Below are 13,225 nucleotides of genomic sequence, written 5' to 3'. Positions count from 1 at the left end.
AGTGCCATGGCACAGTTATTCAGTTGCATGATTGAACAATTTAATTTTTTAGCTGCAAGGTCCAAGTCGCAAACTCATTCCTTAATAATATTAAACTGTATATCTGTCTATTAGAGATTTATTTGTCGAGAAGTGTTGGAGATTTCAAGATTTAAGAATCGTGGTAGGGGAAAAGTTTCTGATGGAAATAAAAGCATTCTCTGCTAATAGTTATTCTAACTTAAATATTATAAGAACTGTATTATATTTACAAAAACAGAGAGAGCAAAAAGTAAACGAAAAACAGACCGTTGATAGGATAGTGAAAGGATTCTTTGGGAGAATCGGGTGCTGGGTCGAATCCAGACAGTTTGGAGTCTGGAGTAAGTTAGAAGTCGGAAGAACGAGAAAATACAGATTGACACTAGCTGGTCGACGCGGAACGGTAGTCACGCAACAACGAAGTTATCTAACTAAGAGCTGTTCCGTTTCAGACAATTTCAATAATTTCTTAGTATTTCTCAAACTTTACTTCACTTTAGCATTGTCATTGTCGCTTTTTGTACATCAAAATTTCAACGATTAAATTAATGAAAAATTAGAGAGTCTTAATTAAAAAAAAAAAAAAAACCCCTGCGCGTTATTGGAGTGAAGTTCAAATTTGATACGAGGGAAAAACGACGTTTATGGGCGAGGTTATCGCAGGTTTAAAAGTTGCCTATAGTCTCCCAGGTGTTGTAGGCAGCAGAGGTTTAGTAACTATCCTAATATAGTGTACGCGTTAGTAAATTAGTCTGACGTAGCTCGTTACTGGTGACGTTTTAATCTTCAAAGGCCACTGAAATGGGGATTAACCATTATAAATTACAATACAAGTATGGCCACTGCAAACTGCAATTCATCTATCAGCCACGTCATTTCGTGCGATGACGATAATGACGAAGTAGATTCCAACAACCTTGATACTACATTTATTGAACAATGATGCTAATTTTTTCTTAATTACTACAATTAATATACGATTCCTTGGCTTACCATTTTATAGAGAATAATGCCTTCTACTTACTCCTGGACTTTGCAAATAAATTCAAATCAAGCTATTTTCCTCGTGAAAAAGGAAAATTGAAAATTGTGTAATTTTTTTGAACGAACCTGTTTTTACATTGCTCTCAGTTTCTACTTTAATAAATGACTGCCATTGAAAACACAAATATGACGAGGTAATACTATCTCCAATATGACGTTTATATGCTTTAATTTCCAGGATTTCAAGCCGAGATTTATTGATTTCTTTTCTCGTCCTCTATCCTCTCTCCATACCAGCTCTTATAGCTTTTTTGCCTGACTCTCGCTTCAGTAAGCATAGTAATTTATCACACAATCCATTATTGATATTACGTAACAGTGAGAAAAACGCGAATTCCGGCTTAGCATGACTCTCAGTTCAAATTTCCATTGAAGCTCACTCGGGGGAGCTCACTCATTATAACACGAATTGATAAGCCGCGGAATTATCCAAGTTCTTTACGGGATAAAATGTAATGATAAATGTAATATTTATATATTCATGTGCTTCTATCTCTTTTTCTCAGCGTTTCTGTACTTTGGATAGGAGAGCATTGCGGCTTTAATCGTATTTCTAAATGCAGACTAAGAATTTATAATTTTCTCGCCGCATTTCTCTGCTCGCAGTGCGGAATTCAATGCAGAGTCCCCGATATTACGAAGGTACCATGCATAAATTTCTTACAAATAGATATTATGGTAATGATTATGCATATGTTCTACTATGCCGAATGCATTATTAGTCAAGTTTTCTAACATGGCGAATTGATGCTCCAATTTAGCAAAGATCTCCTAAACTGTCTCCATGTCAAGAAGATCCATGCACTTTAGATTTAGAAAATTATGATTTAAGAAAAATGATCATTTATCACAGAATACAATAATTATGGATCCGAGAATATGCACGTGTGCTCCAAAATGGCCATAGTTTTCGAGATATCACGTTGGTTAAAATTATGAACATTGTATTTGGAGAAAGTGCTTTTCGAAGGAGCCAACTAATGGCAAAGACAGAAAATCATTGAAAACTGTTCATCGAGTGCAACAGGTGGCCACACATCACGTGTCGTGGTTCGTCGATAAAACCGCATAGGATGTGACACGATGTTAGCTTGGACCGCGGCTGGACGGTAAATCACTGATGTTACTACTTCTTCATTGTACTCTTTGTGCCATCATGTGTCGGATGGCTCTCGAAGTCAATGAACGTTTTAAGTATCGCCATTAGTTGTCTTGCCGGCAACTTTAAAAACTTTACAAGATACCACCTTAAGAGCATCATAACATTGCTACTTGTTCTTTATTCTATTTTACGTTTCGCCATTTGCCACTGGTCTCTTAAAACTGAGTAGCATGAAAAATTTCTTTACTCGCTAAACGCGAAAGAAAAATTGCATGAAAGTTTAAAATCTTAAATATCTTCTAATGTGTCGTTCTACTTTGTAAAATGTATTTAAGTCATCTTGTAAGAAGTGTGCGTTAGATTATAAAATCAAGTACTTGGGAATAAACTGGGTTTCAAAGATTAATTCACAAAATGAAAGCTTCACTGCTCATCTCTACCGGAGTTTGCTGTAATTCAAATTATTTTCCGGTTTGTGAGAATCAAGTTACGTCATTTAGGCCAAAGGGTAAGGGTTGCTTCGGTGACTCTAGCTTATTTAATATCATTAACCATCAATAATGGTGAGTATAATAACCCAAAAAAGTAATATGTCAAAACTTAAGTTCATAAAAAGTATTAAATTTTCAAGCGCCAGGGGGTAAAATATATCAAAATGTGTTTTTCCTTGATATACTTTAGATATTTTCGAGGTAGAAAATTTTCGGATTCCAGTAACGTTCATTCTTTATTTTCTTAGTAATATAGAGGTAGAGATTGAGGCTGACCAAAAGCTAAATTACGAAATTTATATAGCAAGGCAAGCGCCCCAACTTTCGTTGTATGTGTATATAATATAGTCTCATCCTTAATTTTAGTGATATCTAGTTGCTACGTGCTGGTCACGGGTCACAAACGATAGCTTCCATCTAAAGTGGATAAGCCACTATACAGCGAAAAGACACACGAACGTGAACGGCATATATAAAATCCTAAGACTGCAATGAACCGCATTATTGACGATAAATCAACATATATTCTTTGTTTATACTGGTTTTTTGCTTGGCCTCTTCACGCTCCCACCCCTCCCCCCTCTCTCTTTACGAATATTCGCGTCAACTTCCTTTACGAAGGATCGAATGAATTTTTCAGCCTCCAAGATCCAGGACTGCGCAAAGTTTTTCGACGAGGTGAAAATATTGCGGTTTCGTCATTACTAATGCATTAAATTGGATAACGAGAGCCAAAGCTAAACCACGATGAAACTCGATGCAATCTGCTGTTCCCAATCTAGCACAAACAGCAGAGCAAAGGTAATAAATCTATACCACTGATCTCTAATCAAGATTTGTAATGTAATTCGTCAAAATTTATTAAGGATATTACGTTTGTTTATTTATTAACTACTGTCGTTCAAAATTACAGTATGATACTTTTAATGATACAGCCATTTTAAATAAAATCCAGACTCATAATTTATGAAAGTTTAAAAGCGAGCAAAATAAATCTTATTTACGTATACGGTTAGATTAATTTTACAATATTATTGCAGAAAATTAAATGATAAAAGCAGCGCGTAATACTTTAGCTCTTTTCACCTTTCGCTATATATCTCGATAGAATTTACATAATACAAACACGAATCCTTAGAATTGCCTTCAAGTTCGCTTCAATTCAGCTTTCTCAACTTTATTTTTTATGAATAGAGATTTAAAATTTTTCTGAAGGATTTGCCTCTATACATAGTAAAGGAGTCGCATCGTGGATTCAGACTGTTGTTTAATATATGAATCCCCAATTCTGAAAAAGGGCATCCTAAGACTTTCCTCTTCCGGTACCATCTGCATAAATAGTGATAAAAATTAAAGACTACCTGCATCTAACAGACGCTCCGCGTAAGAGACAGAAGTCAACTACTCTTTTACATCCGCAGTGCTTTCTTTGATAAGAAAAATTTAGAGCTTCGCATTATTTCGCGGTTTTTTCCAAGAAATGTTGGTTTCACTCGAGTTATTGCGTAAAAAGAGCTGTCCGGGTGACGAGTTCGGATGAGACCGGCGTTATTGGAGGATGAAAAATGATGCGGGATATCGTGATTGTCGAGGCTACGTGCACAAGATTGGATGGAACCGAGGGCACCCTGTTAATTCGACATGTGGCCGAGTGAAACTTTTTGTTATACGTGCCATGGCATATCAAACGGTTCTCTTAACTCCGAGTGCGGTCGTTCCCGCATTTTCTCACCGAGAACAAATCCACTTTACCAGCCCTTTTCCGTGCTGGCGCATCCTTGACGCTATGCGTCATTCCAGTTTTGCCATAGAAACATTCCCTCATACGCGAGACTCGCATGTACAAAATTACCTATAAAATACATCTCATCTTATTCGAAATAAAATTTATTGGAACGGTAGCAGAGTATTTATAGGCTTCGAGGTAAAATATAGAATTAATTTACATGGCTATCTAAACAACTCACGCTGAGCTAAGAATGTCCTCAGGGAATGTTCCAAAATTTATTGTTGGAAATGACGATAACGCAGCAAGTTTCTACTACTTGCTGGAACCATTCACGTGTTGCAACATTTGCAAATAGTCGAGGAAACAAGATAGCCGCTAGTATCGTCAGTGAGCTCGAAATTCAGTTCATTTCTCGACTGATTACTATTCTGCTGTAGTCTCCAGAAATGCAGCTTGAAATGCATTCGCGTAAGAATAGATAGCAATTTTTTCTCCACACGCTTCCCAATCGTGCTCAGGAAAAAAGGAAAAAGCTTTCGTTACGATACATAAGAATAGAGCGTTAATGATACAAAACAAGTAGGATAAAAATTACTCTTCGCTCAAGAATCTTGCAGGGAATTGGCTAGATGCGATGCACGAAGAATATAATATATATGAAAATATATCGAGCACCAGCTTTCCACATTAATACGGATATAATTTAAAAGCGATGTCCTGCACGTAGTCGTATCAGTGCCTGCTGCTTCGTAAATGTGCGATATACGTGTGTGAAAGAACTGCAATGGCAAATGTGGAGTGCAGTATTTCTGATAGAGTAGAATTTATTACCTAGCCGAGCTAGTGTATCTCAACGTTAATTACAGGTGGTCAAAAGCGGTATACCGTACGGGCTGAACGTACGATGGAGCGGCCCAGGAGGGTTGGAGAGGGAAAGAGAAAGGGTTGAAAGGGAAGATACACATCGAAAGGGAGAGGGAAACTAACATTGAAAATGTCATTTTAACTGGACAGAGGCACGACGCGATACGCGTAAACAAGAGCTTGAACGCTGAAGATACACCGTGAACTCTGATACACACCGCGTCATTCGTGTGAAACACATATATTCCGACGTTTTTACACACGCATAGTTGTGTCCATTGAATTCGTGATAAGCCGATTCGGCGCACTCGTGAAAGCATTGCAATGTCTACTACAGACTTTTAAAAATACGAATTTTATTAAAATATGAATTCAGCTTTTAACCTATTTACTCGTACCCGAGGAATTTTACTGAGGCAAGAATTGGGTTTGTATATATATATATATATATATATATATAGTCGTAGAGTTCAATGGTTCTAGTATATTTTAATAGGAGAAGAAAGTAATAACTTATAGTAGGCGGATGCAATGCATATCTATATAGTATGACTGGCGTATTCAGCTGTAATGTATCTACGCTGTTGCAGGCTATACTTGTTGGTATAGGTATATGACTGGATGAATTCACGATACTGCTTCTCTGCGGAAACCAATGTGCACGTCCACCAATGTCCGTGGAAGCAATGGTAGCGCCCGATAATCAAGATTTCGGAAATTAAAGCTTTCCTGAATGCTGTGTCCTATTATTCCTACGAGATTGCATTTAAGAATCGATCGTACAAGGATATGTGCCTCCACGTGTGGTTACGGAAACTTGTTGATTTTTGATCCACCACTTAAACCGAGTCATTTTAATTATCAGTTCTTTAAAACTCGTAAATTTTTAAAGCTATAATGAAGCAAGCAAATCGAGATAACCCAAGACTACATTTTTTTATCAGTGTGTAACAAATGCCAGTTATCAGTGCAAATCTGATACGTTTTGTGATATTTTTCTTTAGCTATAAAAAAAACCTGGCAAATTTGTGGGGAGAAGATCATCGTAAAAACGCGATCATTACCAACGCATTTTCCTGACGTACGACATTAATTTTCTCCATTTGGTTTGAGTCTACCTTCATTTATCATCCACGAATCACTAACAGGGGGAAGTTTCCAATGGGTGAACGAAAGTTCCCGATGGATTTTGCGTGAATCCTACCCAGGAGTGGTAGGAACCCACGTTAAGTGCACTTCAGCAAATCTAGATCAATTATTTTCTCACAAGAAAAGATTGGGGGAGAAATTTTCATCCCGGAAGATTGACAAAGGTAAATTAAGTAATAATCATTATTGATATTGGCATAAGTGCTGCGGGAATTGATTTTTCCTCCCCCCTCCCCTTCCCCCTCTTTCAACTTACATTCGTCTACCGAAATGTTCATTAAAAATGTTTGAAAACTGTATACGGTACGCAGTTGCAGTATCGACGAAGCGTAATATATATATCGATGACCGGAGTAGCCGTGCGTTCACTTTAGCGTCATTGGTTCGCGACTGGAACGCGAAAACTAAGCGGATCGATCGTGCGTTGCGCGAATTCGTGTCTGTCACGTGTACGTGAATCGCGCATACTTGTAATATCTACTTACGCACATTCCTATATGCTTTCTCGCACATAAAAGTATTTTTAGTTGAAAGCATTAACTTTTTCTCGTTTTTTATACATAAAAATACCGTTGTTATACATATGCAAAAGTGCTATTTTGCTTGTATTCATTTCAAACTAATTAATTAATGCACCCTGTAAATATTTGAAGCACTTTACAAAATATACAAACGTGAGTACTACACACTAATGGATTTAAAAAAAATGTGATTAAATAAAAGCTTTATAAATAGCAATTTAGTATTTCTAATTTCATGCATATGATAATGTGGTAATGAGATATGAACAATACGTTCAAAAAGAAAAAGAGCAGTAAACTTATTAGAGAAAAAGATTAAATTGAAATTGGACTTACTACGTCGATAATTTGCATAAGCGTAAGTCCGAAGCTCAACACGAGGGGGTCTGTCTCATTGCCCACGGGTCGCTCCAGCACGTTGTAGTTATCCAGCAGGTGGTTTAGTAGTTGCTTCTCGTGAATACCTCCGCTTACAAGCCCTGACCAACAATCACTTTAAGTTTCTCGTCATCTTTTACACAGGCGACTTTGGCTCACTTTGCCACGTCGCATCGCTTCATGTTCAAATCACAGTTGATGAAAGTACAAACTCACCCAGAATTACAAATGTACACTCAAAAAATATCGTTCATAATATTGATTAACAGAGTTTATTTGGAGAATTATATTCTATTAATATGCTTATCAATATTATGAAGGATTTGTAGTTATCGAAATAATTTGTTTAATTAACAAAACAAAGTAATGTTTGTTACGTAAATAAACTAGTTGCATTGATCAATGTTAAAAATTTAATTGAGACAATTAATCATTTAACGTTTTCTATAAATATGTTTATAGATATATTACAAAAATAAATTCAATATTCACACGACCATTATTGTAATTATTGCATTTTTACCATTATTGCATTTACGTGGATCATTAATAAATTCGTAAATATCTTCATTTCTATTCGAACTCAATAAATACACATTAGTAGAAATAATAAATGTTATTGTAGTATTTATAAATAATTATTTTTAAATTGTATAAAAAATGTGTTGATTAATAAATGGAATAATTGAATGAGAAAAGCTTGTCACATCTCTCTCTCTCTCTCTCTCTCTCTCTCTCTTTCTCTCTTTCTCTCTTTCTCTCTTTCTCTCTTTCTCTCTTTCTCTCTTTCTCTCTTTCTCTCTTTCTCTCTTTCTCTCTTTCTCTCTATTATTGAATTTTACTAACAAGATTAATTGTCTCAGTAACTATGTTTATAGATATTAATGTCATTTTCTCGTGGAGTGTTTAACGAACTTTCAAAAATCAATAAAAAACACATACACACACAAAAGTACATTCGCACTTTCTTAGATTCTGAAAAACAAATATTTACTTTTCTCACCTTACTATCACTTTTACAAAATTCCAAAATTCATAAATGTAAACTCGTTGAAAATGCATTGGGCAATTTTGGGAGATTGTAGACCTTAATATTTAATAAATAATACTAGAACGCGCGCGAAAATTTTATTTAGATATAGAAAATTATGTTCGACTGCTTATTTCGTAAGAAAGTAGGGCTGGAATAAATATTATTCACATGCATCTTCGGATTGACCATGACGCATTTGTGAACTGAAAAAGGAACCTTTACGAATTCATTGGTTCAATCTCGAATGTCGGGGGGTCTCCTCTCACTCTGGCACTCTATTTGTTTGTTGGTTCTATTTCGAAATTTTTCTCCAGTGTTTTGTTCCACCATCCCTCTGGTTTCCCATCCTCTGCCCTCCCTCTCTCGCTCTCTCTTCCTTATATATTATTAAGCTGACTTTTATTTATGAATGAGCTTAACCTTTAGTTTACCTTCAGTCCCTTTTTTCGTTCTACTTTAGCATTGTCTGATACTGTTTCTACTATCCTTTCCATTTTCTAATGTAAGATAAACTCACTTCATTAATGGCCAATTTCACTTTTATCCGATGAAAAATGTATTCCTACTGAAGAATGGATTCGACCTTCCCAAATAGGTAGATGTAACTTGGTAACAACAGGCCAGGAAAAGTTCGTTAATGAAAATTCGAGGCTATAGCCGTTATTTTTAATCTACCTGAGTATGCATGGCAACTTGATCGTATTGGATCTCTAAAACGCAGGCGGTAAAAAAGAATTTAGTTTTGCCGCCACTTCTGCTTTCATTATGCGAATTCCACTGAATATTGTGGAATTCCGTGGATATTGCGGAAAATCGCTCGCTAAACCGTAGCGGAAAATATTAAATACCCCGAGCTTCGACCATTAATTAGTGCGCTTTGCTTTTAATTAGACTAATGTGAAAAATGTAGCGCAAGTTAAAAACATAATATTCATAAGTTTACATTGGGTTAAACACGTTGAAGAGGGTATATTGATTTTTACAGATTCGTTTAAAGCGTGTGGCTTGCAAATACAATCCAATTATACAAAAATTGTTTTATCAATACGACGTATCCGAATTTCTTCCTTTAAGGATCCACGCCTTCTGATCGCACAGCTGCCACCGCGAGTAAAAATTGGTATGGTTGAACTACTTCCTGTGTACCATAGTAGGATACATTCTAGTAAATTAATCATAAAATCTTTCTATGCATGGCTTACATCGCCGAGGGAAACCCCTACGATTCTTATCCGTTCATTCATGCTGATACGAGCTTCCAGCATAAAAGTCTCAAGATTGATGACTTAACGTTTGTGTGTGGAGATTATAAATGCACATAAAACCTTAAATTGACGATATTTCAGCATTATTAAAGTCTTTTGGTTTGCACTGCGTCACCGTGTCACACAAATGTATCGTATTGTTGCCACCGGCGAAAAGAGCTGTGGTATAATCTTGTAAACAGGTGGACATTCAAACTGGCCATATTTCTATTTCACATCGCTTTAAGCTGCACGATAGATCTTAGTCAACGTGAAATATAATGCGGTTAAGAAAACGAATCACGACCAAAGGTTAAGCCACCTCGGAAGGAAAAATGCACGAAACTTTGTTTCAAAGATAGTGATTCTGCTGGGAAACAAACGAGGATGCTACGTCCTTGTACATGATTACGATCCCCGCATAATTCTCCATCTCTTGGAATTATTTCAAGGAAAATTACCAACAAAAAATCCCGTAAAATTGTACGATTTTTCAACATTGTAAGATAGGAGAGAATAATTTTAGAAGGTTAAAGTTTTTCTTAGCGCGCCGTGAAGCGATTCGCGTGGGTATACTTCTGATTTATTGGCTTTCGCACGTATCTGATCCATTATAAGGGAAAGCTTATATGTAAGTCACTTAGTGCATTAAACGCCAATACGTCACTGACCGTATTGCAGTGAAAGGGAAAGTCACATTTGAAAAAGAAAACAAATAAAGCACACGTCCATTAAACGAAACTTGGACTTCTCCGGGAAGCATCACCTTGGATGTTTTTACCTGAATATATTGAGAGGTTGAAAATGCTTTGGATGTAGGCTATTTGTTTTCAATGGTTAGCTGAATCTGACAACAATAAGGAGAATCTAACAGCGAACGATATAAAAGCCGTCTATCCTGACCGAACAGCTGCAAACGTATGTATGTATGCATTCACGTAACTCGTATACAGGCTTTTTCCTTAAACCACTCGATTTAAAGAAAAAGCAGCCAATGTTTCCGAGAAAAAAACCGACCTTCAAGTTTCGTAAGAAAAGCGGCGATAATAGGAAATAGACATCGGCCAAAATCATGTAAAATCGTTGTAATTAAACGTACAACCAAGCGGATAATTATTTTCAAAGAATCATTGAAATTATTCGGTGCCGCTTGGAAATCTGTTTGCTCGTTTCAGTAGAAAATTTCGATAAAGGTATGCACGTGGTGGTTAGTTTATTCTGTAAACCAAACATTGGTGTTTGCCTCGATAAAATTACTCGACTGAATTATCAAACAACCACTCTAACGGATGATTATTTATAATATGAAAGGGGACTAATAAAATTTGAGAGAATAGGTGCTGTATTTAAGCAATAAATTTCAATTTGTTAACAAATTTAACAAGGTACAGAACTTGGCTTGTTCCGTTGAAGAAGGATACTTTTGGTACAAGCTGTAATTTAAATGTATCTAAGTGTCTTGCGCACTCATAGCCACAACCGCAATTGTCGACAATTTTCTTCATAAATCACATTATCCAACTAAACTGCCAAAGAAATAAGTTTTGTTGAATAATCGTTTCTTCAGCTACAGTGAAACTTTTAAGCGTAGAGGATTCGTGTGAAAATTATTATACCAAATGCAGGAGTCTCGCTCATCAAATTATCAAGTTCAGATATTAAGTTTTCACCAATGCACTATAATTATTATATTTTTTTTTTACATCCTTTATTTTCTTTCGTCTAATTATTGCTATTTTATATCAGTTTATCTTGCCGAATTGAAGAAAGTGAAAAAGAAGATAAAATTTTTATCAAAGGTAATGTTCTATTTCACAATCACAATATTCCCTAACTTGAAAGGTTACAAATTTCGATAAGGACTTGATACTCAACTGCAATCTACAGATTTCTCAGAACTTCCTACCTTCGACCAACTTCGATATTGCTTCGAATTAATTATCAATCTGCTATCGCGTCGTTGTATTATCGTTACAGAACACCATCGGATCATCTGTTAATGAAATTATCGGAGTGAGCCACCTATACCTATATAATGTCGTGTGTGGATCTAATTAATCAGTTTCGAATGGGGCTCTTTTGAAATCAGAATGTGCTAAACTACACACAGACTAATGAAGTATTTCAAGTCTGCTGCTACCTATCACTACCGTGTATTTTTCTGTTGTTTTCTTTTTTCTTTCGGAAAGCAACAACTAATTTTGAGGAAAAAAAGTCCGGTAGCATTACAATGGTCAGAATATGGCGTGATATAAACGAATTATGCATTATTCATATCCGCCTACCGCTCATTTTGTTTTCTTTGATGGATTAAATTTTTTGTGCCTTCCGTTGTTATATTCATTGCACATGCCGCGGTACGGCGCAACGAAGTTTTCCTATAATTCATCCATAGTTCGTTTAATTCGCTTTCGCGTTAATTCGATTGGTCAATAGATCTAGCCGGCGCATTTGTTACACTTGTAAATTGAATTTACTTGACAGATTCTTCGGACAGAATGATTAAGCATTTAATTGCTCGCAATTCCGCTGACAGTGAAACATCTGCAAGGAAGCATTTTACCCCATGTCTTCTTAAATTACACTTTAAGGAACTTGGCGAAGTTGTAATTGAATATTTCGTATTGTATTTCATAATACAGAGTTTTCTATATGTAGATACTATATAGAAATGACAAGTATCTCCAAGTTTCATTAATTATCATAATTTGCTCAGCTCCATTGCTATTGTTACATGGTTGAGATGTTTATTAAAAATCACTGTGAGAAAATTAAGTAGTGTTTGCTGTAGCTTTAGATTTTCGCAGACCAGCAACAAGGGAGATTGTAACAAGCCTCATTAACTCGAAAAAAAGTCCGAAGCTCGTTCTGCGCATAACATAACCATTCGTAAATGTCTTTACACACTTCGCCTTTGTTTACAGTGCACTTAAACTCGTTATAACACCGGTGACTCGTTACGTTTTAAGTTGTAGGAGTAGGAGTCGTGTAGATGTAATGACAAAATCGGTTTTCAACTTTTTTTACAGTGAAATGTATTTATCCTGGACTTTTTAACAACAAACAAGAGGGTGTCGTTAATTGTTGGCAGTTAAAATTTTATTATTGACAAAACAGTATAAAACTATCTTGTTATAACAGCTTTAAAAGTTTTATTTTTCATAATTACTTCCTTCAGATTACTTTGAAAAATTTTAAAGCTGCTGATAATAATCCTAAATCAAGTTAAGCTTGTTTTTCACATTCAATTAAGTATATCGATAACACAATAAGTATCGTTATCAAAATCGAACGCGATTCATCGCATTACATTAAAACAAAATACTTTATAGGTACAATGACATCACAGAAGAGTAAACCGTACACAATCTGGTTTCATTGTGCTTTAATTATTTCCAGTAGTGGCAAATTTTGTCAGGCAGCACGCAATAGCACTATCCCGAATAGTAATTAGCCATTTCGAGGATTATAGTCCAAAGGCTTCGGTTTATTTACAGCGTGGAAGTAGATTTTTTAACTGACGTTTTAACTCACAGTCTTCCTGGCCATCCTTCTCCACATCGAAACACTTTAATTATTGAGCTTAATGCTTTCAAAGAATAATGGCTTACTGAGATGGAAATTAAAAAAAAAATGAAGAATTATAAAT

General features: G+C 35.7%; 1 protein-coding gene across 2 annotated transcripts in view; it reads right to left on the bottom strand.

Moving 5' to 3' along the window:
* LOC136774464 (neuronal acetylcholine receptor subunit alpha-7-like) overlaps positions 1-13,225 on the bottom strand; it is a 96,353-nt gene that overhangs the window by 61,996 nt on the left and 21,132 nt on the right. For both annotated transcript variants that reach the window (XM_066728772.1, XM_066728773.1), the window contains exon 2: positions 7,258-7,400. In XM_066728772.1, coding sequence (XP_066584869.1) covers positions 7,258-7,400 — 143 coding nt within the window. The remainder of the gene's footprint in view (positions 1-7,257; positions 7,401-13,225) is intronic.

The sequence above is a fragment of the Prorops nasuta genome, unplaced genomic scaffold, assembly GCF_024137725.1.
Source record: "Prorops nasuta isolate Cenicafe-Biocafe unplaced genomic scaffold, Cenicafe_Pnas_1.2 PNAS00006, whole genome shotgun sequence".
Classification (NCBI taxonomy): Eukaryota; Metazoa; Arthropoda; class Insecta; order Hymenoptera; family Bethylidae; genus Prorops; species Prorops nasuta.
Note: the sequence above shows the minus strand (reverse complement) of the source record. Positions and strands in the feature narration are given on the sequence as shown.